This window comes from Vombatus ursinus, unplaced genomic scaffold (assembly GCF_900497805.2).
Source record: "Vombatus ursinus unplaced genomic scaffold, bare-nosed wombat genome assembly UNPS02010394.1, whole genome shotgun sequence".
NCBI classification, from domain to species: Eukaryota; Metazoa; Chordata; class Mammalia; order Diprotodontia; family Vombatidae; genus Vombatus; species Vombatus ursinus.
The window spans coordinates 812,309-838,659 of NW_020950172.1; the positions used below are offsets into that span (position 1 = coordinate 812,309).

Sequence of the window (26,351 nt, forward strand, 5' to 3'; positions counted from 1 at the left end):
AGGTTTAGGAGGAGAGAGAACTAGTTTACTGTTAGACTTGTTGAGTTTCAGATATCTACTGGAGATCTAGTTCAGGATGTCTGGAAGGCAGTTGGAGATGCAAGACTGGAGGTCAGCTACCCGGAGAGCCCATTGGCTTTATAGGATTCTCTAGAAAATTACCCCATCTTCCCTCCCACCCTCACCCAAAGGGCTAATTAGGTTTCCTCTTTGCCTATTTGCTTATTCCCTCCCCTCTTGGTGCTGCAATTGCTAGGGTATCTACTGATTGTTAACCAAAACATGAAAGAGAGACCTCTGGGCTCAAAGGTCAGAGATTGAGGGTTGAGAGTCAATAATCAGCTGTCCCACCTTCAGGGAGGAGAGAGAGAGACAAAGACACACAGACAGACAGACAGACAGACAGAGAGACAGAAAGAGACAGAGACAGAGACATAGAGAGAGAGAGAGACAGAGACAGACAGACAGGTAGAGACAGAAACAGAGCACTTAGACCAGCCCATCACTGGGGTTTTCAGTCAGCTCTAATATTTTGTGGCTCAGTAAATCCTCATATCCAGCAAATATTTGTAACAGCTGGGAGAGAGAGGAGAAAGAGAGACAGAGACAGAGACAGAGAGAGACAGAGAGGGAGAAACATGGACAAGAGGGGCTTGCTGCCCTCCTGGTGCCCACAGTTGCAGCTGACAAGACACAAAGACGGATAAGCAGAACGCAGAACAATGCCCATGATAAGTGGCTTACAGAGGGGGCAAAGTGCTCCTGGCTGCTGGTGAGGGAAGAGCTTTTCTGAGGTGAGGGGAGGGGGTGTTTAGGGCAGTGACCTCTGGGAAGGGAATGGACTCCACATCCCTGGAAGCTTTCAGGCAGAAGGCTGGGCCATCTCTTGTTATGATGGACGTTGCAAAGGGGACTTTGGGTCATGGAGGGACATGTCTCAGAGCCCGTTCCCAGAGCCTGGCATCCTAAAGGAGCATTGAGTGGCCTTCAGACTTAGGCCTGGCAGGAGCACCCTAGAATGGGGGGGGGGGGGTTGGAGAAACTCCAGCTGAGGGCCCCCTCCCCTTTTCACTTTTGGAAAGAAGGGAGAGAAGAGGAGCAGGAGAGGAAAAAAGAGTCGGTTACGAGAGGGAAGGAGAGAAAAAGGGAGACAGAGAGACTGAGACAACCAGAAAAAAGACAAGACAGAGACAGAACCAGAGAGCCGGAGACAGACAGAGCAGAAGGAGAGATTAAAAAGTAGAGTTTTTTGTTTCTAAAGAACGACGAAACAGAGAGGCAGAAAGAAATCGAGACAGCCAGAAATCCAGCCCGGAGCGGCCTGCTGCAATTACTCCAGCGTTCGGCCCGCCCCCGCCCCGCCCCCCCCGCCTGCCCTGCCCTCCCCCTCCCCAACTCCGGCACCCCCCAGCCCAGGCTGGGCTCGGGCCAGAGCGCTTCCAGGCGGGATAATTAAAAGGAGCGGGGCAAGTCGCTCTTCGGGACAGAGGCAGGCGGGCGGCCTGGGGACCGCTGGGCACCCCCACAATAAGTGACCCACTCACGCCCACACACAAGTGACCCCCACACTCCCACTCGGTCCCTCTCGCTGGCCCTCCGCTGCCCCCCACGTCCAGAAGGAAGGAACGGGTGCCGGGCCGCCGGCCGGAGGAGGAGGAGAGGCCGCTGTCCCCGGGCAGCCAGCCCTTTGTGCGCGCAGGGGGCTCACCCCCTTCCCAGTGTCCCGGGACCCATGGAGCCGGCCTGGACGCCGCGGCTGCTGGCGCTGCTGGCCCTCGTCACGCTGCTGGCCGCCAGAGGTAAGGAGCGGGGGCCGGCTGGGGGGCTGGGGGCCAGATTAGGGGGGGCGCAGTCGGAGGGAGGGGGACCCGGGCAGGAGGCGGTGTCGGGGAGTCCAGCCTCTTCGCCTCCCCCTTCTCCCACTTACGGCCCCTCTGCGGGCTTCCATCGCGCCCCTTTCTCTCTGCCACTCCGAAGCTCGGGAGCTTCTCCAAGCTCCGATCCCTTGTTCCTCGCAGCGTCTGTGCTGCTATGCTCCGGCTTCCCGCCTTGCCCCATAGGAATCCCGGGCCATTGGCACAAGCCGTCGACACCGCCACCCCCTGCACCCCAAAGGTGCCCAAGGGCTTCCGGCCTCGTCTCTGCCTCCCCGCCCTGCTCCCACATTGCCTGCCACCCCCTCTCACCCCTCACCCACTCACATTCCCCTCTTTTCTCAAAGCTTTCTTTGAGAGAGGGACGTTCTTCTCACCTGTGTGACCTCGGGCATGTCGCTTCCCGGTTCCCTCATCTGTCAAAAAGGGAGTTTGACTAGCTGCCTTCAGCCTCCACCCCCACCCGCACCCCATCTTCCAAGTTCTCTTCCTCCCCCTCCTTGCCAGCCCATCCGAATGCCCAGGCTGCTGGAAAGAGTGACAAAAGACTTGGGAGTTGAGAACGCTGGGTCCTTTCGCTGAGGGTGTCCGTGCCTGGGCCAGAAGAGACATCGTTGGGGCCCCTTCTCCGCTGGCTCACCCTCCCTTTTCTCTGCTGAAAAAGCACTTAGGGAGGAAGCAGCCCCTCTCCAGGGGTCCTGCCTGCAGTGTCCCCAGCTCTAATCTACAATCTAGCATTGTTTTTAAAACAATTAAAACCAGAGACCAGAACCATTCCTGGGGAGGGGCTCAAGGGCCTGGGGGACAGAGCACATGTTTTCTTTCCCTTCCCCATGGGCATCCTGGCAGAATCTCCGTCCTTATTGGAGGAGTCCAGGTCTCAGGGAGCAGGAAGGGGCCTACTCTGGACTCAGTCTGAGTCTCTGGCTTCCTCCCCTGATTCTGTGGCCGTTGGGTATGGGTGAGATTCCATTGTCCAGACTCTCATGTTCCTTATCTGTAAAATGGAGCAGCAGTGCCTCCAGCACCTGGGGTTGGGAGGAGACTTGTGAAAAAAGGGAGGATTTGGGAGAGATGCTGTCTGTCCAAGAGACACCGCCAGCCTAGTTTGGGGAGCTTTGGGGAGCCCGGGAAGTGCCCAGACTCTGGTACTCCTTGAGATGGTCTGGCCGAATCTCCAGAGCTAGAACTGGTCACGGCCTCCGTTCTTTGCCTCCCTCCAGCTCTTCAGGCAGAGACGTGTGACCAGCCATACGTTAGAAGGTTATTGTTCAGATAGGGGTGAGATTAGCTGACCATTAAGACGCTTCCCATGTCAGAAATGCCATGGTTTTCTTTGTACAGCCTTGTCCCTTCCCCTTTCTGGCCTCAGTTTCCTCATCTGTAAAACAGAGGGGGTGGACTCCTTGGTCTCTAAGGTCCCTTTCAGCTCTATCACCTATTTTTAAAGATTGAGCTGTGTAGACTGGGCAGCTGAGGTGGCCTTGCTAGGTTCCTGGCAGTGGGCAGTGGCTTCCACCCTCTGGCAGGGGCTGCTGGGCCTGGCCACTGGAGAAATGGGTCATGGGGAAGGTTCTGTACCCTTCCCCCATCCCAAGCTTTCTTCTCACCAATCAGAATCCTGCCCTCCAGGCTGACTGGTAGCTCACCCCCAAGGACAGAACTCTCCCCCCAGTCTCTTCCATTTATGGCCTTGGGGGGGTGTTTCTCTTGGTGGGGCCCCCAAACTACCAGGAAAGCTATTAGGCAAGCTTGAAAGAGTGGGCAGCAGGGATCCCAAAGAGTCCCAAAGAGCTGAACTGTTAGGAATTGATTTTTGTCAGGTGTTTACATAACCCTGACAGGGGCAGTTAAAGTTTCCCCCTCCCCCAGCCCCCAGAGCCTCATGGTGGAGCTGAGGTGCTTTCAAGCTCTGGCAGGTCTGGCCAGGATAGAATGGCTTCAGGCCTGGTGGGAAGGACAGGGAGCTGGGCGCCAGGGGACAGTTACGTTGGCTCTAGTGCCTCATGGAGACCAAGAGAATCCCAGGAGGGTCCTACCTGTTTCAGTGGAGGGAGGAACGATGGAGGACAGAATCCCAGAGCCTGGGAGCACTGGGCCAGACATTGAGCCAGGATGACCAGGGTCCTTCTCTCTTCTGCTCAGAACATCAAGTGACCTGGTATTAACAGCCTAATTCAGAAGAGTTCAAGAAGTCTTTGAATCAGGAATCCTTTCCTGGAGGTATCTGGACCCACTGAGTCCACTGGCATTCTGAAAAGAGCCCATGGCTGGCAGGGACGAGGCAGGGGCAGGAACTCCACAATTCTACTGTCCCATGACTGTGGGATGCTGGGAAAGAGGCATAACACCAGCCTCCATACCATGTGTGCTGCCTACCTAGTGGAGTGGTGGGAAGTCCTGGGATCTGGGTTCAAAATCTGTCTCATGCTCACCACTGCCTGTGTGGCCTTGGTCAAGTAATTTCCACACCCTAGGCCTCAGTTTCCTCCTCTGTAGGCTATGGGAGGTGGTCTGGGCATATCCTAAGCTTCTTTCTGGTTCTAGATCTTGGACTCTGACCCCCGATTCCCAGGGTCACTCGTGAGGCCTGTCAAACCTGGGTGCAGTTGGCTGGTAGGCAGCATGGTGGAAGTAAAAGGTGCCGTATAGCTCCTGCCCTCATGGAGCTTAGAATCTCCTGTGAGTCCTGGCAGTGAGTTATGATGCCTCAGAGGTGTGCCAAAAGCAGGTCGGGGTGCGGCTTGGAGGGCAGGGGCAGAGGTCAAGATGGGGAGGGAGGGCATTCCCATTCCAGGTGTCCAGGGAACAGCTTGAGCAGAGGGCAGTGTGCTTCTCAAGAGCTGAGAGCTGTACATCAGCCTTTACCTGAACAAGGTTCTGAGAGTAGTGGTTAGCCGGCCTTCACCCAAAGACCCCTGGGAGGGGCCCACCATCTAGGGGGCAGCCCATTATGCCACACCAGAAGCCCTTCTTGGAAGGCAACCTGGCCCTGTGGGAAGAACGGGAGTCACAGGCCCTGGATTCAAATCATGCCTCTGATGCTCCGTGACCTTGGCCATCCCTTCATCTCCCTAGACCTTAGTCCCCTTATATCTCAAATGAAGGGCTTGGCCTAGCCAGCCTCTGAGTTGTGCTCAGACCTTGTTCCATCCTTTTCTGTGCTGTGTTCAATGCAGAGAATCCTGAGTTCTCAGGTCTTAAGGGTCTTAAAACCACAGGGACCTCCTGACTGCGTTAAAGTCCCCCCCCCACCCAGGCTGCACAGTTTGCAGCAAGGTAACAGCACAGAACCCCAAGTTCTACCTTAGCACCCCATTCCTACAAGTCAGTGCCCCGCTGAAATCACAGCATGCAGCACTCTAACAAAAGAAATATTTTAGTAAGACCATCCCCTGTTGGTACGGTTCTTATTCAGTCCTCTCGGGAATGGAATCGTTGGAAACCCGTCGAAGAGAGAATAACTTGGCCCATTTCAGGCTTGGGGTGTTTGGAAAGTGGGTGGTCAAGGTCCCCCTGGGTCTCTGGGCTGCCACATTCCTTTTGGCTGGGGTGGAAGAATTTATGGCTCAGAAAAAGCTTCGTAACATGATCTGGGGAAGGCAGAGCGCATCAGGACTGAAAGAAAGCAGCTGGTGACTGAGTGATGGCATCACAGGCTGGGTGGAGAACTGGCTGAGACCTTGGAGGTCCAGTTCAAGCTCTCTGCTCCCCATTTTATAGGGGTGGAAACGGAGGCCCCCCAAAATGGAGGGACTTGCCCCACTTCACTTAGCTCCTAAGGGTCAGGGCTGGGGGTAGAAGCTGGTTCTTGCACCAACACATCATCTGTTTGCAGAATCATGAGGAGTGAGTGGGAGTGGACTCAGATGCCCATTGGGCAGGCAGCCCGGCCTGGGAGGGGGCCCCCAGTTATCAGAAACAGCAGACATGCCCACTTGAGCAACAGCTCCCCGAGGCTCTGGGATGGTCCCTGGGAGGCAGCATGGAGAAGTCGGGGGGTGCGGGGGGGGGGCGTGAGGATCTTGGGGTTTAGGGGCTTCCTGCTTCTCAGCTAAGTGATGTGATTAGAGAGAGCAGGAAAGGGAAGTGGGAGAGAGAACAAAGGCTGAGGACTTTACTGGGAAACATATGGCGGCTGGCAGCCCTCAAGGCAATGATGCTGGAGTGCTCCCCCCACCCCCATCAGTGCTTATGGAGCACAGGTGTTCTGTTGGCTTAGGTCTGTGTGGTTTGAGGTGGGGCTAGTGCCAGCTCAGGGACCTTGGGTGCATGACTTTACCCCTGGAGCAGAAGGGGGTCTCCAAGTCTGATGATCCCAGCATGGGACACCCATCTGCTTCTCAAAAGCACCTTCAGGTCGGCAAAAACACCCTTTTCTCTGCATTAATCATCCAGGGTCACCAGTGAGGCAGGATGGATGGTCCTCAGGCAGGCAGAGCTTCGAATGCCTGGAATCCATTTGCCAATTCATTTGATCTAGTGACTGACTTCCTTCCACACAGGATTACTTAGCAAGCACCACAGCACATGCTGTGAGCAGTGTGGTGGAGGGGCTGGATGTGTGTGATGCTCACTGCCCACCCTTCCCTCTGGGGTGAGTTGTAACCCATGCCCTCTCCTCCCATGCCTGGGGGCTGGCTGAGAAAAGACCTTTGGTGCTCACACAACCCAAAGCACAGTAAGAGTGGTTGGTTTAGAGAAGATGCCAGGCCCTCTGTCCTAGAGTCTATAAGGGGACTGACAGACAAAAATGCATGATAAACCCCCGAGAAAGGTGCCCAGCAGTTTGGTTTATCCTTTTAAAAAATCGTTGAGAAGCTGTGTGGAGCAGTGGGTCGAGTCAGCCTCAGAGCTTAACTATTGTGTAGTTTCTTGCGTAGTATTGCAGCCACGGTGTGGCGGTGTGGTGGACAGAGCGTCAAATCTGGAGGCAGAAATGGTGTCAAATCCCAACTCTCTTCCTAAGCACTGAGATTTCCCTCACTTTGTGCCTTGGTTTCCCCATCTGCCGAAAGGGAGAGTTGGATTAGATAAACTCAGACTCTTTCTGTGAATGCCAGACAGCTGGTTATGTGGTGAAGGCAGCAAAACCTAGAGACTGGGTAAATAACTCAGAAATTCCCCTAGGAGCCTTCCAGCTCTGAAAACCTGTTAAGAAGGCCCAGCCTCCAAAGAGCCTGGGGCTCCAGATGCCGGCCGCGGCAATCCTCATTGTCAGGCTGACCTGGGCTATCAGGGCAGACTGAACGTGGGGATGATGGTGTTTTATGACTGATTAATTCACCAGCCAGTCATTGATCACCTCCTATGTGCCGGACATGGCCACGACTTCCAAGCTTGCCACGCGGTATAGATGGGGCCAAAGGATTATCAATTAATCTTCATGCCACATCTCTGCTCCTGTAACTTCCTTGGAATGGCATTCAAGGCTTTCCACAAGCTGGCCTTTCAGACTTCTTTTCATATCACTCCCCTCCACTACCTCTAGGTTCTGGCTAAACTAGATGACTGCCCCTCTGACCACGTTTTGTGCTTTCCCACCTGGAATCCTAGTGTCTGACAGGATGAAGGGACCCACAAAGTCTTCTAGCTCACCCAGTCCCCAAGAACAGGACAAGATTTCTTTTTCTTAATAAGGGCTTCCCAAGAAGAAAGACAGCGTCAGGGAGTGGAAGGTCATTCATTCATTCAACAAACCTTCATCAAGCATGAGTGTGGCCAACCCTGCTGGGCTCTGGAACACAGGCCAAAGTGAGCACATTCCTTCCCTCCGGGAGCATTCATTCTTTACTCTGTGGCTCCTCAGCACCAGGGGCATCATTGATGCTTCAGACTGATTCTGTTCTGGGATTCAGTTGACTCTAACTTTCAGAGGTGACCTCATCTAGCAAAGAGCTTCAGAGAACATTTGAACCTGTGGGATAGGAGCTCTCATTACCCCATTTCAAAAAGGAAGTGGCCCCAGGGTCACCCAGCCAGGCAGGCTTTGAGGCCGTGTTCACACTCATGAGTCCAGTGCTCTCTCTCTGCTACAGCCCCACCTCTCCTGAGAGGCAGGACAGTGTAGCAGTAGAGAGCCAGCCTCAGAGCTTGGAAGACCCTACTTGGCCTCCCTGGATCCAACAGCCCGGGGACGTCCGCTCACCAAACGTCATGGAAATAACCAATAGAGCTGAGTGGGGTCTGCCTGCATCCATCAGCCCTGATTTATAGGACCTCAGACCCTTGGCTCTGCTCCTGACACCAGACGAATCCCTGCCCCTCCTGGGGCCTCAGTTTTCTGCATCTGGGCTTGGCTCGGAGTACCACAGGTCTGAGGGAAACTGAGGCCCAGAGAAGGGAAGGAGTTTGGCCAAGGTCTTGGGGGGTAGCAGAAATGGAATTTGAACCCAGCTGCTCTGGTTCTAGAGCCCACACTCATCCCAGTGAGCTGAAAGGAAGAGGTTGGACTACAGGGTCCCCAGGGGCCCCGTGGAGGATTCGCTGCTGTCACTGACTAGAACTGGCTTTGGGGCCCTGTCCAAGTGCTAGAGGAGGTTTTCTCCTTCTTGGCCACTCTAAAAAGGGGCGGGCTTTTGGTCCGGCTCCAGGGTCTGGGGTGCTGCAGGGGGGGTGGAGAAGGCTTGGATGTCACTCCAAGTGGTTTTGTTTGGAGCAGACCAAGCATGTATCCAGCAGAGGGTCTGTGGAGATGGGCCATGGCCAAAAGGGAAGGGCATCTGGCTGTGCTCATGTTCAGGGGGCTCTGGCCAGGTGTTTTTTCTGAACTTCTAGGCTCAGCAGCTCCTCCATGCCCAGGCTGAGCTGAGGCAGCTGCTCCCCATGGCGTGGTGCTTAGCTTTGACGCTCAAGGCCTGGAGGTCTGAAGTCTGAGGTCTGCCAGCCCTGGACAGCCTGGGGGTGAGGGCAGTCTGGCTTTCATTAGCCACCTGCTGAGACCTGATGACTTCACCCAAAGCCTTCTTGAACTAATGTCCTAGCATGGTGGGTTTGGAGCTGGAAGGGGCCTTCCGGGTCATTCTGACCACCCCCTCACGTCGGCAGGCCCAGAGCCAGTGAGTGACCCTGTGCCCCCAAGATGGTGACATCAGGGGAAGGGGGAGAGACAAGACCCATCTTCCAGTGCAAGCTACAGGGCCGTTCCCCCCTTTTTGTTTATTTGGGTCTGAAGTTGAGCTTTTCAAGTTTTCAGGGGCACCCCTCATTCGAGCGAGTGGGACTGGATGAGCAAGTCTAAATCTCCCCGGCTTGCCTCGTTTGTGATGGTGCAGACAGCTTGGTGGTTCGCTGGTAGAGTGCTGGGCTTGGCTCAGGAAGGCCTGGGTTCAAAACCTGCCTCAGATACTCCCTAGCGGCATGACCCTGGGCAAGCCTCAGTTTCCTTACCTGTAAATTGGAGATAATAATCGCCCCTGCCTCCCAGGGCTGTTGTGGGGTTCAGATGAGAGGATGTGTGTATATGTACATGTATGTATATGTGTGTCTGCATGTCTATATACGTGCACACACACGTGTGTATCCATTCCCGGCCGTGAGACATTCTGCAGAGGTGAGCTCCTGTCAGTGAGGAGTCAGGAGGCCTGGGCAGTCTCAGTGGCAGCTGAAGCCGGGTGGCTGTGAATCAGCCTCTTTCTCCCGGCTTCCTTTCCTCGCTTGCTGTCTAGGGCAGTCGGGTGGGACAATCTCTCCGGCTTCTTTTGCCTTCTGAGAACCGAGCTTAAGGATAAATGTTGGTTTTGTCCTGCGCCAGCCTCCAGGCTGCCGGAGCCCCCACCTCGCAGCTGTCTGTCATCCCCGGGGGCTCTTTCGCGGCCCTTCGCTGGCCGTCACCAACCACCTGGCTCTGGGGGAGAACGGCCAACTTCCTGCTTGGTTCTTTCTCCTTAGATGTTGGGTCCCCCTCCTTGCTTTGCCTGAAGCCACAGACGATCAAAGAGCCTGGATCCTTTATGAAGGAGCCAGGAAGGAGCCGCTCACCTCTGTCGCTGGGGTGGCGCCTCCTCCCTTCAGCTGAGCCCGCGACCCCGACCGGCGCTGCAGCCAGAGCCCCCAGCCGTCCCCCCTCCCTCCCAGCTACGTCCTCAGCTGCGCTGGAGTCCGGGTTTCGCAGGAGTTCCGAGAATCAGCCTGGGAGCTGGGGAAGGCGCCTCCGCTGCTCTAATCTCCTACGGCTCCTCCTTGTCCAGAGAATAAAGTCCAAGCTCCTAGGTCTGGCACTCAAGGCCCTGCTAGACATTTCCCAGCTGCCTCTCCAACCGCCTCTCCTCTCTCTGACTACACATTGCCCCTTAAACACGTCCTGTACTTCTTTCTCTACCTCCAGACTTTCCTTCCTTCCTCCCTCCCTGCCTTCCTCCCTCCCTCCTTCCCTCTGTTCCTTCCTCCCTGTCTTCCTTCCTTCCTTCCTTCCTTCCTCCCTCCCTCCCTTTCTTCCTTCCTTTCTTTCCCCCTTCCTCCTGGGATGCCTGGCTCCCTCTCCGCCTGCTGAAATTTTACCCTGCCCTCAGCCCAGATGCTTCAGGAAGGCAGGCCTTTTTCCATCTTTATCACTCCCAATTATTTGAAATGATCCTCAGAGAGAAGGATCTTCCGCTTCCTCCAGGAGACCTTACATGAGAATTGAGCTCCTTTCCAGTAGGGATGTTGTCATTCTTTGTTCCTGTATTCTCAGCACCTAACCAGTGCTTGGCCTATCGTAGGTGCTTCAGCAGCGCTTGGTGATTGATTATATTCTGCGATCCTCTCCAGCTCTCAGTCTGATGGCATTTTGTTTGCATCTCTTGTGGGAGTTATCATATATGATCACATGGTCACAGGCTCCTAGGTTTAAAGTGGAAAGAATCCTCGGAGGCCATCTGGTCGAACCCCCTCCTTTTACAAAAGAGGCTGGTGAGGCCCGGAAAGAAGTGACTTGCCCAAACCTGACAAGAATGTGCATTTATAGAACCCTTTGCAAAGGGTTTTGTAAATTTGACGAAATAAATACAAGCTATTTTTCTTCTAAGCTCAATCAATGAACCACCAAAAACCATGTGCCTACTGTGTGCAGGCACCTGGCTCCAAAGGAAAAGAACAAGTCCCTGGTCTCATGGAGCTTCCATTCTGAGGAGGGAGGAGCCCAGGTGTATATAAATAGGCACCAAGGCAGCTAGGGGGCGCCAAAGTGCACAGAGTGCTGGGCCCCCAGGCAGGAAGACCCAAGTTCAAATCCTCCCTCAGGTACTTCCTAGCTGGGTGACTCTGAAAGAGTCATTTACCCTCTGCCTCAGTTTCCTCAAGTGTAAAACAGGGATAATGACAACACCTACCTCCTGGGGTTGTTGTGAGGATCCAATGAGATGAGATTTGTAAGGTGCTTCACACACAGTAGGCTTCTATAAATGTTTATTCACTTCCCCTTCCCCCAGTAGAATAGATAGGAGACAGATCTTTTCTCTGCCTTAGCTCACCACCTTCCCAGATGTTGTCAATATTATAATTTCTACCTGGAATTTTTATAGCTTTGCAGTTCTAACTGCATAAGATTGAGAAAATAGTGCTTTTTCACATTTCATATTCATAAGGTAATTTGGGGAGGTGTAAGGGAAACAGAACTATGATGTCATTGGCGCAGGTCAAGCCCAGTGAGGCACAGCCCCTGAGCTGCAGGTGTGGGGGCCCCCAGCCAGGATATTTCATCATCAGGGCTGGAACCCTGGGCTTCTTGACCCACGGTCAGCTCTCTTTGACTGCCCTGCCGTGCTCCCTCTCATTAACATTGCTGGGCACCACTCTCCTGTATTTGTCTCACTTCCTGTGCTGCTCTTCTGATGTCTGTCAGGTCACCCTCATCAGATTTCAAGTTTCAGGAGAGCAGGGACAGCTCCCCTTTGGATGGGCTCAGTGAGCCCTGGGAGGCTGGTGGGAGGTGTGAGCACTCTCAATCCCTTTCCCTGAAGTTCCAAGAGGGGACGTTGTTTGGCTGGTGAGGTCTAGAGCCAGCGCCTCCAGGCCCCAGGGCCCTGCTCCTTCCTTGGCCCCACACTGGGGCCAGGGCGGGCTTTGTGCAAGCTTAATCACTTCTTCCTAAGAGCTGCCTAGATGCTGGCTGAGTGGAATCTTGGGCCTGCCCTGATCTGGAAGCCGGGGAAGGCCCAGCCTCAGGCAGCTTTGGGAGCTCTCCTAAGGAGTCCATCAACGTTGGGAGGAGACATTTTTCCTTTTCAGAACCTCTGCATTCACTGCTCAGGATGGAGGGAGGGAGGGCTCTATTTCCAGATGTTTACCATTTGACTAAGTTGTCTTTGTGTGGAACAGAGACAGGCCAAATGACCCACAAACAGATGGGCCACTCAGCGTCAGTCCTGACCAGGGACACCGCCTGGCCATTCATCATGGTAGACACGAGCGTCAAGCTCAGGCCTTTTGGATTGCATGATCTCAGCACTCCTGGGGACAGCTGGACTTGGGGTCAGGGAAGCCTGGGTTCAAATCCCTCTCAGAGATTTCCTGGCTGGCTGGCTGACCACTGCCAATTTACTGCTTCTCAGTTTCTTCATCTGTAAAGTTGTGGCATCGGGTCACAAATGGCATCAAGGGGCCCTCATGCTCTAAAAATCTGATGGTCCTTATAAAATGTCCAGGGATGGCTTCATGTCTGCCTTAGATGGCTCAGCACAGCATTTATTAAGTGCATACTAGGTAACAGGCACTATGCTAAGGACTGGGGATAAACACAAGCAGAAAGACAGTCTCCACCCTCAGGGACCTTACACTCTAATGGGGGAAGACAGCATACAGCAGGGAGCTGGAAAGGGTATGTGTGTGTGTGTGTGTGTGTGTGTGTGTGTGTGTTGCCTTGTATAGGTGGGACACATGTGTGCACGTGCCTTGTATGGTGTGGAACACTTGTGTGTATGTAGTGTGTGCACATATGCATGTGTGTGAGATGTGTATATGTGTGATGTACATGTGTGGTGTATGTGTGTGGTATGTGATGTATATTGGTATGTGATGTGAGTATAGTATGTGCATGTGGTACATATGTGTGTGAAGCCTGTCTTGTATGGTGTGTATGATACGTGTGTGGTATATGAGGTATTATGTGATATGAGTGTCAAGTGTGATGTGTGTGGTGCATGTACATGTGGTGTGTGTGGGTGTGTGTGGGTGTGGGTGTGGGTGTGGGTGTGTGGGTGTGTAAGAGTGCCCACACAGGAGCCAGGCTGCTATGGAGCAGTCAGGAGAGGAGGCCATGGAGGCCAGCGTGCAGTGAGACTGGCTGGGTTGGGGTCTCACCAGTCCCAACGGAGGGGGGAGGGGGGAGGCATCTCCAGGATGGGAAGGTGAGAATGGGAGGGATCTAAGAAAGTCTTTGTACCAATAGCAGATGGCATGAGTGCCTGGCACAGAGTAGGCACTAAATAAATGTTTGCTGATTGATTCTCTGAGTTCCTAGCCTAATTTATCAATTCTTTCTTCCACATCCCCAACAGTGTGGTGAGGAATGGAATTGGAATTCACATTCAGGGCCTGCGACTCAAACCAACCTAGTCTTCTGATCGTCTGCCTCAGCTCTCCTTGGCTACAGTGCAAAGAGTGATGGATCTGTGTTCAGAGGTCCTGGGTTCAAATCCCACCTTTTCCACCCACTCTATATGTGACCCTAGGCAAGTCACTTCCCTGTGCCTCAGTTTCCTCATCTGTAAAATGAGAGGGTTGGGTTGGATGGTCTTTGAAGTCCCTTCTAGCTCTAGGTTCATTGCCCTTCACGGCCAATATCTCCCTGGACTCTCCTGACAGCCCTGTGAGTTGAATGCTCTGGGTATCGTTCTCCCCACTTTACAGATGAGGAAGCAGGCTGTCAGAGAGAGCTTAATTTTCTTTTCAATGAAGATTTTCCTTCTCTGCCTCCTCCTCTACACTACCCCACTGAGAAAGTCAGAGAAATAAAACCCCCTTCTTGGTGGTGTTCGGTCTTTCAGTTGTGTCTGGGTCATTGGGGGTTGTCTTGGCAGAGATACTGGAGGGGGTTGGCCATTTCCTTCTCCAGCTCATTTTGTAGATGAGGAAACTGAGGCAAACAGAGGTTAAGCGACTTGCCCAGGGTCACACAGCTAGTGAGTGTCTGAGGCTGGATTTGAACTCAGGTCTTCCGAGCCCAGCACTTTATCCACTGTGCCACCTAGCTGCCTAGTCAAGCAAAGCAAATATCCTGATAGGCCATGTCCCCCCAAGGTCTCAAACAGCACTGAGCTGTTCATCACTTCTCTATCAGAGTGGATGGCCTGTTATATCATGGACCCTCCAGAGTCATGGGTGGTCCTTGTGTTGATTAGAGTGCCTAAGACTTCCAAGTTTGGCATCTCTTAAGCCACTTTTCCAAGGTCCCACATTGAGTCATCCTGTCAGGTGAGGGGGTACCCACCCATCGGCCCTCCTACGGGGCCGAGGCTGGTGGATTTCTCAAGCTCGGGAGCTCTGATTGGGCACTGTCCCAAGTCCAGTACCAATATGGTAATCTCCTGGAGCAGTGGGGGCAAAAGCAGAGCCCATCAGAACTCCCCTGTCAATCAGCAGTGGTGTGAGATCTGTGAGCAGCCCTGTGACACAGTCTGAAAAGAAAAGGTTGAGATTTGAACCCAGGTCTCCTGACTTCAGGCCCAAGCCTTTATCTGGGCCATCCCAGTCCCAAGTGGCCTGAGAGTTCATGTAGCTAGTCAGTCACTGTTACCTGGATAGAGCAGGGTGGGGGTGGGGGCTGGGGCAGAGCAGTCAGAATTCCCTTCTGTCTCAGACACTTTGCAATAACTTTGTTACCCTGGGTAACTCACTTATCTGTGCCATGCCTCAGTTTCCCCATCTGTAAAATAGGGATAATAGCATCTATTTCACATGGCTGTTGTGAGGATCCAGGGAGGTCATGTACATGGACAGTGCTTTGTAAACCTTAAAATGCTTGAGAAATATCGGCTCTTATCATTATCACACCAGTCTTTAGATCTGTGCCAATGGTCTCTGTCCTTGGTCCTGCCCCAGTACATGTACACATACACATACATGTACACATACACTATGTATCTCTGTGTATATGGATACCCATGCATAAATATACATGCATGTATATTTTACAATGGAGGGTATAGAGGGCTTACTTATGGAACTTGAGAATGACCTAGATTGGGGAGGGGGTGCAGAGGGTCAACAGAGGCCCTGTGGTGGATGGTAGAACGTGGGCCACCAACTCTGAGGACATAGCTCTAGCTTTTGGGTTGCATGCTGGGGAGGATCTCCTCAGTTTCCCTCACATATTGTGGCTGCACCTTCCATGTCCCCTGACTCTCAGCTTGATCCTGGCCCCCCTGCTGCCTCTCAGGGTAGGTCTCCTGATAGCACTGGCCCCCAGGCTTCCCCTCAACATCTTCTGCAGCGGGAGGGCCAAGTAATGGGCTGCATGATGGAGGCAAGATTCAGAGAGGTCTTGACAGGACAACATTAACAAGATGGAATTTAGGAGGGATTATTGGATTATTACAAAGTCCTCTGCTTGGGTTATACAAGTCAATCCACAGGGAAGCCCTTCAGGAGAGCAGACAGGGTCCTGGCAGAGGAGAGACAGGACCATGGGATGGGCTGCCAGAAGGGACCTTAAGGAAGCCCAGAGCCCCCCCCACCATTGTATAGATGAGCTCAATCAGAGACTTCTGTGACTGAGGAAGAGCAGGATGGGGGCGGGTGGGACATGCGGCCAGATGCGGCTCATGGGAAAGAGGCCTGGGGGGAGGGACATGGTGGGTCCAGCCTCCGAGTGAGCCAACACTGAGGTATGGCCGCCAATACGCTAATGAAATATTTGGCCACATTAACAGAAGCCTAGCACTCACAAAGGAAGCAAGAATCCCATCCTGCTTTGCCTTGGTCAGATGTCTGCGGTATGGGGTTCCATTCTGGGGGCCACATTTTAGCAAAGACACCAACAAGTTGAGCACATCTGGAAGAGAGAGACCAGGATTGGGGTGTGGGGGGCGGTTGGCACCGGGTGCCTGGATGATGCCAACAAGAAAAGACTTGGGGCAGGGGCGGGCTGGGGAGAGGTGACCTCCGCTCCTCGCTGTTATCTGAAAGAGGGTGTAGACACATCCTGGGGTGTCTGCAGAAGGACGAAGTGGGCCAGCATCCAAAGGACACCCTTTTCTTCTCCTCCTCCTCCTCCTCCTTCTCTTTCTTCTCCTTCTTCTCCTTCTCCTCCTCCTCCTCCTCCTTCTCCTTCTTCTTGTGCTTCTTTTTAAAAAGTATTTTTTTTGCTATTTTAAACTCAACAAATACCAATAAACATAGACATTGCCATATACAAAGAGCAGAAAAAGAGGATTGAAGTTCAAATTGCATCATTTACACTAAAATGAGTGTGTGTGCACACACACAAACACATATACACATGTATATACGTATATACACACATATATCGATTCCACTTAGCTTGTTATTTCCCAAACTGTCTTAACTATTTGTGTTGGCCCCCAAACTCCCAATCTCTTCTGTGTTTTCCTTAAATGTTTCCCTGATACATTCTTCCCTTTTTTTGGCATTGTTCTAGCTACCCCCACCTCCTTTCCTACCAATTACCAATTCTTCCTGCCTTCCCAATACTCCTTTCCAGCAAGTTATCAAATGAAATAAATTCTCCCCATTGGCCGTGTCTAAAAGTGTGTGGCTCTGAGCCAGTTTATACAACTGATTGTGTAACAGTTCTCTCGATGCTGCCCGCTTCAGTCTCCCTTCCCTTTTATCATTTCTTACAACATGGTAGTGTGTTCCATTACATTCCATAATTGGCTTAACTGTTCCCCAGATGATTCTACCCCACTACAAAAAAAAACTTCGATAGAGATGTTGTCTGGACTGCTCCTTTCCCTCTTTCTGTTTCTTCTTTGGGCTCTTCTGTGACCTTTCGTATGGCCATCTCTTCCCTGCCCTGCCCTCCTTCAGCTCCTTTCTCTAAATCCGTGTTCTCCTGCGAAGCCTCCTTTCCCTGGCTCAGAACTGCCACTCCTCACCGGCCCTCCTATAGCCCTTTGTTCTGGAGTTTTTGACCCCTTTATCAGGAAACTGTGTGTGTTGGGGACATTTGAATTGGGATCTTCTAGTAATACTCACAAAAATAACAACAGCGTGCGTCGATATCATGCTGTAGGGCTTAGAAGGCATAATAACCCAGGGCGGGGAGTTGGTGACTTGGCCAAAGTCACCCAGCCAAGAAGTATCTGAGAATGGATTGGAACTTGAGTCTTCCTGACTCCGGGTCCGGTGCTCACTCTGATTCGGTCCCGTGGTTTTCATTCCCAAATGACTTTGTGTCCTGCACTGAAGTTTGAGTAGCAAAGAGGGCAGCAGTGAAGGAGTCCTGGGCTTTGGTCACTTTCCAGTTGACGTTAGATGAGGCAGAGAAATGAGATCCGTCCCACTGAGAGCCCGGCATTTGGGGTCCAAGGAGCATTTGCTAAAAGGTTAGTCGCTGTGTTGACTTTGGCCTCAGAACCAGTAAACAGAGCTCAGTGCTGGAGCAACATCTGTTCTTAATCAGTGACTGGGATGGAATCAACCTGTCCCCCCACCCCCACACACAGCATTTGTTGATATTTGGAAAAATGAAACCTATTCTCTCCTCAGGACAACCCGTCCCCTCCCCGTTGGAATCAGGGTGACTAATTGGCCTCTTATGTGCCAGACCCTGGGCTGGAAGTGATGAAAAATGGGAGGCGGGCAGTACATGCCGAGACTGATGGCACAAAGTCATTTTGGCAAGGGTGGCATTGGAGGCCCACTGACCTAGGGGCAGCCCTCAAGCAGCCTCCAGGAGGGAGGGAGGGAGAACTTCCAAAAGATGGCGGTGAAGGGTTGGAGAAGCCAAAGAGAGGCGCTGATGTCAGAATCCTGCAGCAATAGGGAGCCACAGAAGGTTGCTGAGCAGGGCGTGACCTGCGGCAGGCCACTGAAAAGGAGCTGGAGTTTGGACTGACGATCTTGCTGGCATGGGCCCTGCCTTCACTAGACCTGATGGTGGCCCTTCTAAGTCATTTGGCCATATGGGGATTTTCGTTCATGTTTTCCTACAATCCCTCCCCACCCTGAGAATCCACCCCACATGGGCTCATAGGAGCCTAGGTCTGGCACTGCAAGCGACCTTTGAGGTCTCATCTGACCACCCCCTCCCCCATTTTGCAGATGAAGAACTGAGGCCCAGATGGGTGAGTTGAGTGACTTGCCCAAGGTCACACAGTGAAGTAGGAAGGTCTTCCTCTGGCTGTCTTGGTAGATGGTCTACCCAGGGTCTTTTATTCTTAGTATGTGACCTGCTCACCTCTATTCCAGTCTGACCTTGGCTTTTCTATCGTGTCTGGCCTGCCAGTTGTCATCATGGTAGGTGACCTGCAACAGCTGGTTTAAACCCTGCATGGGTTCTTCATTCATCCTTTGGGTAAGTCATAGTTTCTATTCTTTTGACATTATAGAATTCCATGACTCAAGGCCATGTGGCATTGGAGAGCGCTGCGGTTAAGTTGTTGGACTTGTGGGGTGATGAGCAGCTGGGGCTCACTCCAAACGCTATGTTTCCACAGACATCATGCGGTCCAGTTTCTTCTCCCCCTCTTCAGCCCCAGGCCCATTGTATTCTTCATCTGCAGCCCTTGTCCCATAGGGATGACCTTATGGACTCATGTAACAGCCTCTCTGTCCAGCTGCTACCATAGTCTGGGTACTGCAGGGTGTTTTTTATCCACTTTGTTTTTCCAGGGTGGATGGTTAGATCGATGTGTTCGCATTGCTTTGGTCTTCTAAATCCACCTGTGGGGCCTGATGAAATTAGCCTGAAACAATCCTCAACTAAGAGCTTTTGGAAAGTTTTGCCACTTAATATCCTTTAAGCTAAATGGACAGTATTCTGACATCAATCAATAAACATTTACTTAGTGCCTACTGTGTGCCAAACAAAGAGGCAAAAGACAGTCATGCCCTCAAGGAGCTCACAATCTAATGGTGTGGACAATGTACAAATATATACAAAGTAAGCTACATACAAGATAAATAGGAAATAATGAACAGAGGAAAAGCAGAGTTGTGGCAGGTTCCTGAAGAAGGTGGGGTTTAGTTGGGACTTAAATGGTGCTGGGAGGATAGAGTGGAGGAGGGAGAGAATTCCAGACATGGGGCAGAGCCAGGGAAATGGTCTGGAGCTGAGAGATGGAGGCTCTCACTTGTGGAGCATTCGTGGAGACCAGGCTCGCTGGATTGAAGGGAAGGTGTTGGGGGAGTGAGGGGTGAGAAGACTGGAAAGGGAGGAAGGGCAGGTTTTGCAGGGCTTTGAACGCCAAGCAGAGAATCATGTATTGGATCCTGGAGGTGATAGAGAGCTGCTGGAGTTTATTGAGCAGGGGATGACATGGTTGGACCTGTGTTTTAGGGAAGTCACTGTGGTGGGTGAATGGAGGATGGACCGGAGGAGAGAGAGACTTGAGGTAGACAGACCCCTCCAGAAGCTATGGCAATTGTCCAAGCATGAGTGATGAGGTTTGCATTAAAGGGTACATGGCCATTTTTTATGGTGTGAAATCCAAAGTGGAGCCATCCTTAACCAGATACATTTTGTATATAATCCCAGTAGCTTATCTCACTGAGCCCCTTCCTTTTACAGAAGAGGAGACTGAGGGTCAGAGTGGGGGTATGAACTGGCAGAGCTAAGGTCAGTCTCCAGGGGGATGGACTCCTGAGCTCACCTCATCCAGCTCACTTGGGACATGCTCAGGGCTCCAGAGCAGGATTTCGAACCCGGGCTCTTGGGCTCCCAGGCCTGCCTTCTTTCTGTTCAGGTGCCCCCAGGGGCCTTGGTCCTCTCGTCTGCCACCCTGTAAGGCCTCTTGCCATGCCTGTCCCCTTACAGAGACCGCTGGCTGCTGCTGTGGGGGGGCCTTTGCTGTCCAGCTCCTGTCTCCCAATGGCCTGGGAGACCCAACATTTTGTGGTCCTGTTGGGATCAAGCATGAAGTGACTGAATCACTTTCTAATGTTTCTACAGTGCCGCGCCCAGAGCAGCTCCGGCTTTGCTGGCTGGGAGAGTGGCCACTTGCCTCTTCTCTCCAGTTTTCTGGTGGCAGCATGGAGGGGCAGTGTCAAAGGACCTACATTCACATTCTTGTTCTCCTGTTGCCCACCTGTGTGCCTTCGAAGAAATCCCTTCATTGCTGTCTGCCTCAGTTTCCCTACTTGTAAAATGGGGGGCATTTTGAAGGGCTCTCTTGTGAAGGAAGGATTAACTGTGTGTCACTTGGCCCTGGTGAGCAGAACCAGGCTTCGAGGGGCTGATTTGGGCTAAAGGTCAGGAGAGCCCAGCAGGGTGGAAGGGCATGCCTCAGGAGATCTCCCTGCAGACAGGGACTGGTCACCCTCCTGCTGGGATATGGCAGAGGGGAGGCCCCTTCCCACCTGATGACTTCCATGATTCTGGAGGTAGCTTAGGAGATCCCTTGGCCTGGGGTCTGCTTTCGATTCTGTGACTCTCTGAAGGTGGGAGGGGTGTGAGCAGAACTCCCAGAGATATGACTGTGCCCCATCCAGCCCCTAGCGAGCAGAAGAGCCCAACCTGGCCCCTCCCACTTCATAACAGATGGCTCTTGTCTCCCACCCTTTCTTTTTCCTCTGCTGCCTCAGAGAACGAATCCCATCCAGAGCAGAGCAGCAGGAAGGAGAAGTGCAGCCCAGGCCCAGCTCTGCCCCCAGCTTGCTCTGTGGCCCTGGCTAAATTCTGCGGTTTCTTCCTCTGTAACAGTCTGGCTCCTAGATCACGGCAGTTAGAGCCAGAAGGGATGTGGAAGTCAGCAAGCCCAGACCTTTCTCTTTACAGAGAAGGAAGCTGAGGCCTGAACAGAGACGCAAGTCACCTCAGAGAGAGGAGGTAGTGGAGATGGGATTGGAAATCAGGTGCCACAGCCCCAAGATCAGGGACAGACGGTCCAGCACAGTATCTGTGCCTCACCTTCCCATCCCCAACATCCTGTGAGCATCAAAAAGTAGATGCAGTCGAGGTGGGGTCTTTGCTGGGTTGGTGGGAGTGTGGAGCTGGGAGACAGCTGCCTGACTGTGCCCTGCTCTCTGGGGAGCTGTCCTCTGTCCTGAGATGCCCACTACAGGTACTGCCCAAGACCCGCCCTTCCCCTAGGAATGCTGCCCACCATGACCATGCAGGGATTGTCCCAACTTGGCCCCTGAAGAGTCATTCATTAGTTAGAAAATGTCACACTGTTTCCATTCCAAGCTGGGGAAGGCCTGCTGAGAGTGGAATGGTCAGTTCCCAGAAATCCCCAGCGGGTGGGTAACTTGTGGGAACCCTCTCCAGGTTCCTATATCAGCTGTCTGGGAAAGCTGTGCCAAGAAGGGTAAATAAGGTAGATTGGGGGGGGGATCAGGGCTGGCAGCTGAGGACAGCCAGGAGCAGCAGGCTTGGAGATGGGAACCTAGGCTGGCCTGGACCACCTTGGCACATGCCCAAGCAGGACAGGAGTAGAGCTGTGAAGAGGACTCGGACACCTGCCTGCAGAATGAGGGCAGGGATTCGTTTGTCTCTACGGGCCCTTCCTGTACAGGGAACCCTCTGGGACCCTCCTTTTCCCTTGCTCCCCCCAGGGTGTCCAGGGGACTGGAGCTCCTGTCCCAGTGGGGTCAGCACAGGGAGCTGGGTAGGTTTAGCCCAAAGAAGAGGGACCTCAGGGGGAACCTGAGAGCTGTCTTGGGGTATCAGAAGGAATGCAGAGTGGAGGAGAGATTGGCCTGGTTCCTTCTGGCCGCAGGAGGCAGAAGTGGGCAGAGCCAGAAGCCTTGGGGAGGAGGGGGGTCGGGCCTGAGATGCCAGAGACACTGAGGCTCCAAATTAGGGAGAAAATTCCTCACAATTAGAGTAATCCCAAAGGAGGGTGGGCTCCTGCAGGAGATCTTGGGGGGGGACTTGCACAAAAACATAATAGCTAGCATTTTTATAGCACTTTGAGGTTTGTAAAACACTTTATAAACAGGATCTCATTAATCCTCACAACTACCCTGGGAAATAGGTGCTCTTATTATCTCCATTTCATAGATAAGGAAACTGAGGCAGATAGATCAAATGAATTGCCCAGCATCACGCAGCTAGTAATTGTCTGAGGCAGGATTAGAACTCAGGTCTTCTCACTCTCAGGCCCAGAGCTCTGGAGGTCTGGCCACTTCACTTTACTGGAGGTCAAGTGAAAAGTATGTATGACCACCAGTTTGGCCTTGGCTTCTTCAGTTGTCAAATGGGGCAGTTGGACAAGATCCTTCCTAATCAGCTCTATGAGTTTTCAGTCACTCAGTCAGTCAACAAGCATTTAGGTTGCACTTACTAAGAACAAGCCCTGGGGACACAAAGAGAAGCACAAGACAGCCCCTGCCCTCAGGGAGCTCCCAGTCTAATGGGGGAGACAACACGGAGGTAGCTGTGTACAAATGGGATCTGGGCAGGATGAATTGGAGTGAAGACAGGCAGGACTCCCCCTCTTTGGCCCCTAGAAAAGGGGCTCTGACAACGCTGAGGTTTCCTGTGCTCACTTCTGTCCCTCCTCCTTTTTTTAATTAATTAATTTATTTTTAGTTTTCAACAATCACTTCCATAAGCTTTTGAGTTTTAAATTTTCTCCCCCTCCCTCCCCCAAATGGCACACAATCTGATATAGGCTCTACATATACATTCCTATTAAACATATTTTTACATTAGTCATGTTGTAAGGAATTAGAACCAATAGGAGGAACCAGAAGAAAGAAGAAACAAAACAAAACAGAAGAAAAAAAGAGCAAATAGTATACTTTGATCTGCATTCAAACTCCATAGTTCTTTCTCTGGATATGGATAGCATTTTCCATCATGAGACTTTTGGAGATGTCTTAGATTCTTGCATTGTTAAGAAGAGATAAATCTATCAAAGTTAGTCATTGCACAATGTAGCTGTTAGTCTGTACAGTGTTCTCCTGGTTCTACTCACTTCACTCAGCATCAGTCCATGCAAGTCTTTCCAGGTTTTTCTAAAGTCTGCCTGCTCATCATTTCTTATAGCACAATAGTATTCCATTACATTCATATACCACAACTTGTTCAGCCATTCCCCAGTGGATGGGCATTCCCTCAATTTCCAAGTCTTTGGCACCACAAAAAGAGCTGCTATAAATATTTTTGTATATGTGGGTCCTTTTTCCATTTGTATGGTCTCTCTGGGATACAGACCTAGAAGTGCTATTGCTGGGTCAAAGGGTATGCACATTTTATAGCCCTCTGGGCATAGTTTCAAATTGCTCTCCAAAATGGTTGGATCATCTTACAACTCCACCAACAATGCATTAGTGTTCTAATTTTCCCACATCTTCTCCAACATTTATCATTGTCCTGTTTTGTCATTTTAGCCAATCTGATAGATGTAATATGGTGCCTCAGAATTGTTTTGATTTGCATTTCTCTAATCAATAATGATTTAGACCATTTTTTCATATGACTGTAGATAGCTTTAATTTCTTCCTCTGAAAACTGCCTGTTCATATCCTTTGACCATTTATCAGTTGGGGAATTACTTGTATTCTTATAAATTTGCCCAGTCCCTCCTGCAAGAAGCCTTTCCCCATCCCCTCATGCTGGTGCTTCCCCATTTATCTTGCCTGTTGCTTGTTTGTACAAAGTTGTCTGCACGCTGTCTCCCCCACTAGACGGTAAATTCCTGGAGGGCAGGGACTGTCTAAGGCCTCTCTTTGCATCCCCAGATCTTGGCACATAGTAGGTGCTCAGTTGTTGCTTGCCACCAAGAGCAGTGGCTGGTGCAGGTGATCTTGAACCTGACTAGCCCCATGAGTGTTGGGGAAGGAGTGGTAGCATAGGGCGGCACAGAGGGGGACCCCTTGCTTGGTTGATCTGGCCTGGGGGGGCCTAAGAGTCAAGGCAGTTGCTATGCTTATGATGGGCATGGGAACACATCCTTACTCGCCCTTGTGAGGGTGTCATTGGAATCCTCAGGATGCACTTTCTATGGATCTCTGAGCTCTGAGGACTGACTTCACATGTTTGTCTGGCAGGGAATGGGGGTCCTGGGGTGGCCAGGAGCTCTAGTGTATGGTCTCTCTGTCGGTTGGAGCAAGTGTCCATCAGGATCCAGTCCTGGACTCAGGCCACAGAGGGAACCAGCTTGTGATGAGAGGAGCTCCAGTCCCTAGTGTGGTTCTCAGGGGCAGCAGCGCAGGCATTCCCCCTGCTCCCCGCCCTGGTGGAGGCCTCCCTGTTTCCAGGCAGGTTACATATCTGACCTCACTCGAACATCCACAGGGGCTCCCTAGAACCCCTAGGATAAAATACAGAATCCAGCCAGGTGTGAGCTTTCAATGCCCCCCCCCACCTTCCCATTTCATTTCCTCACTGACCCTCCATGTGTGCCCCATTCCAGGCTAACATGCCTCCTCACTGTTCCTCAGCATGGCATGGGGGCTCTTGCCCCCCCATATCTTGTAGAATGTGCTTCCAAAGAGACTTGGCCTCTTCAGCTCCTTTGCTGTGACCTTCATAGGCCTTTCCTGACCTGTCTCCATCACCCTCTGAGAATGTAAGCTCCTTGAAAGCAAGGACCTTTTTTAAAAAATATTTTTAAACATTTTTATTTAAAGTTTTGAGTTCTAAAATGTATCCCTCCTTCCCTCTCTCCCCTGCCTCCCCCCTCCTTGAGATGGTAAGTAATCAGATACAGGTTATACATGCGCAATCATGTGAGACGTTTCCATATTAGTTATTTGTACAAGAAGACTCGAATGAGAAAAAAAAATGAAAGAAAGGAAGGGAAAACAGCCTTCCTCAGTCTGTATTCCATCAATATCAGCTCTTTCTCTGGAGGCCAATAGTCGGCCTCATTATGAGTCCTTTGGGATTGTCTTGGATTGCTGTATTGTTGCGAAGAGCTCAGTCATTCACAGTTCTTCATTGCCACAGTGTTGCTATTACTGTGTACAACATTCTCCTGGTTCTCTTCACTTCACTATGCATCAGTTCATGTAAGTCTTTCAGGTTTTTCTGAAATCATCCTGCTTGTCATTTCTCATAGCACAATAATATTCCATCACAATCATAGACTACCACTTGTTCAGCCATTCCCCAATGGATGGGCACCCCTTTGATGTCCAATTTTTTGCCACCACAAAAAGAGCCACTATAAATATTTTTGTACAAATAGGTCCTTTTCCCTTTTTTTTGGATGCCTTTGGGATATAGACCTCGCAGTAGTATTGCTGGATCAAAGGGTATGCACAGTTTGATAGCCCTTTGGGTATTGCTGTAGGGACCTTTTAAAGTAACTCTAGAAAACAGTCTAAGAAGTTGTAAAGGGAACGCAGCCTGCAGCAGTGGAGGGACTCCCAGCATTGAAGACATCACCTGTCCTCCAAAGGTCAATTCCCCCATTCCTGCGCTTGTCCCCGTGGACGTTCACAGGCAGCAAAATGCTACAAAACTCACCTGCTTCCCCCTTTCCTGCAGCGACTGCAGATGTTCTGATGGAAGATTGCTGTGCAGATGGGCATAGGCTGGCCACCCAGAAACGAGACTGTTCGGTACCCTATGCTTCGGAATCCAAGGAATGCAGGTACACTACCCCGTACCCTGCCATGTGTGATGGTCACTGCCCTCTGGCTCCTTCTCCTCTCCTGTGACTCCCCAGGCCAAAGCTCCACTGGTGCCCTAGATGGGTGTGTCCCCCTGGGACAAAGTAATCTCCTAGAGGGCAGGGAATTTTGTCTGTGCGTTGTCAGCACCTAGGACAGTGCTCAGCACACACAGGTGCTTCATAAAGTCTTCCTGACTGACCATGGGACATAAGGCAACGTAGTAATAGTTGTGCTCAATGATTATCTAATGTTATTACAGGTTTATGGGGGTAAAAAACTTGGGAAAGGGGAGGGATTCCTCGGGTGGCCTTCTTTCTCCCCTGCTTACCTGCTCCAGAAAAGGAGGGACAAGTCCCAGATTCCCTGGTGGGCTGGAGAAAGTTCCTACTCAGGTCCCCTTGACCGCCATGTATCAGCACTGAGGACAGTCTTCTGAGGCCCAGCCCTGACCAAGGGGACTGAAATTCCAAGTGAGCAAATTCTTGAGGAGTCAGAGGAGGGGCAGGTCAAACAAAGGAGAAAAAAACAGGAAACTCGGATGACTGGGATGTTGGAAGATCAAATGTTTATGATTCAAAGACCAGCAGATAAGGAGGGCCAGCTGGGACTGAAGGGCAGCCATTGTGCTTCAAGTGAGGAATCTGAGAGAGGCCCCTGGTAATCCTGGAGTGTGGTTAAGCAGCCGTGTCTGTGTGTGTGTGTGTGTGTGTGTGTGTGTGTGTGTGTGTGTGTATGAAAGAAAGAGAGACAGAGAGACAGAGACAGAGACAGAGAAACAGACTAAGAGAGGATGAAAGAAATGAG

The 26,351-nt window shown here is 51.8% G+C and overlaps 1 protein-coding gene across 2 annotated transcripts in view; it reads left to right on the forward strand.

Annotated features, from left to right (window-relative positions):
• Window positions 1-1,432: 1,432 nt before the first annotated feature.
• FBLN1 (fibulin 1) overlaps window positions 1,433-26,351 on the forward strand; it is a 74,339-nt gene continuing 49,420 nt past the window's right edge. For both annotated transcript variants that reach the window (XM_027854251.1, XM_027854252.1), the window contains exons 1-2: window positions 1,433-1,799; window positions 25,420-25,525. In XM_027854251.1, the coding sequence (XP_027710052.1) occupies window positions 1,733-1,799; window positions 25,420-25,525 (173 nt within the window). In that variant the 5' untranslated portion in view covers window positions 1,433-1,732. The remainder of the gene's footprint in view (window positions 1,800-25,419; window positions 25,526-26,351) is intronic.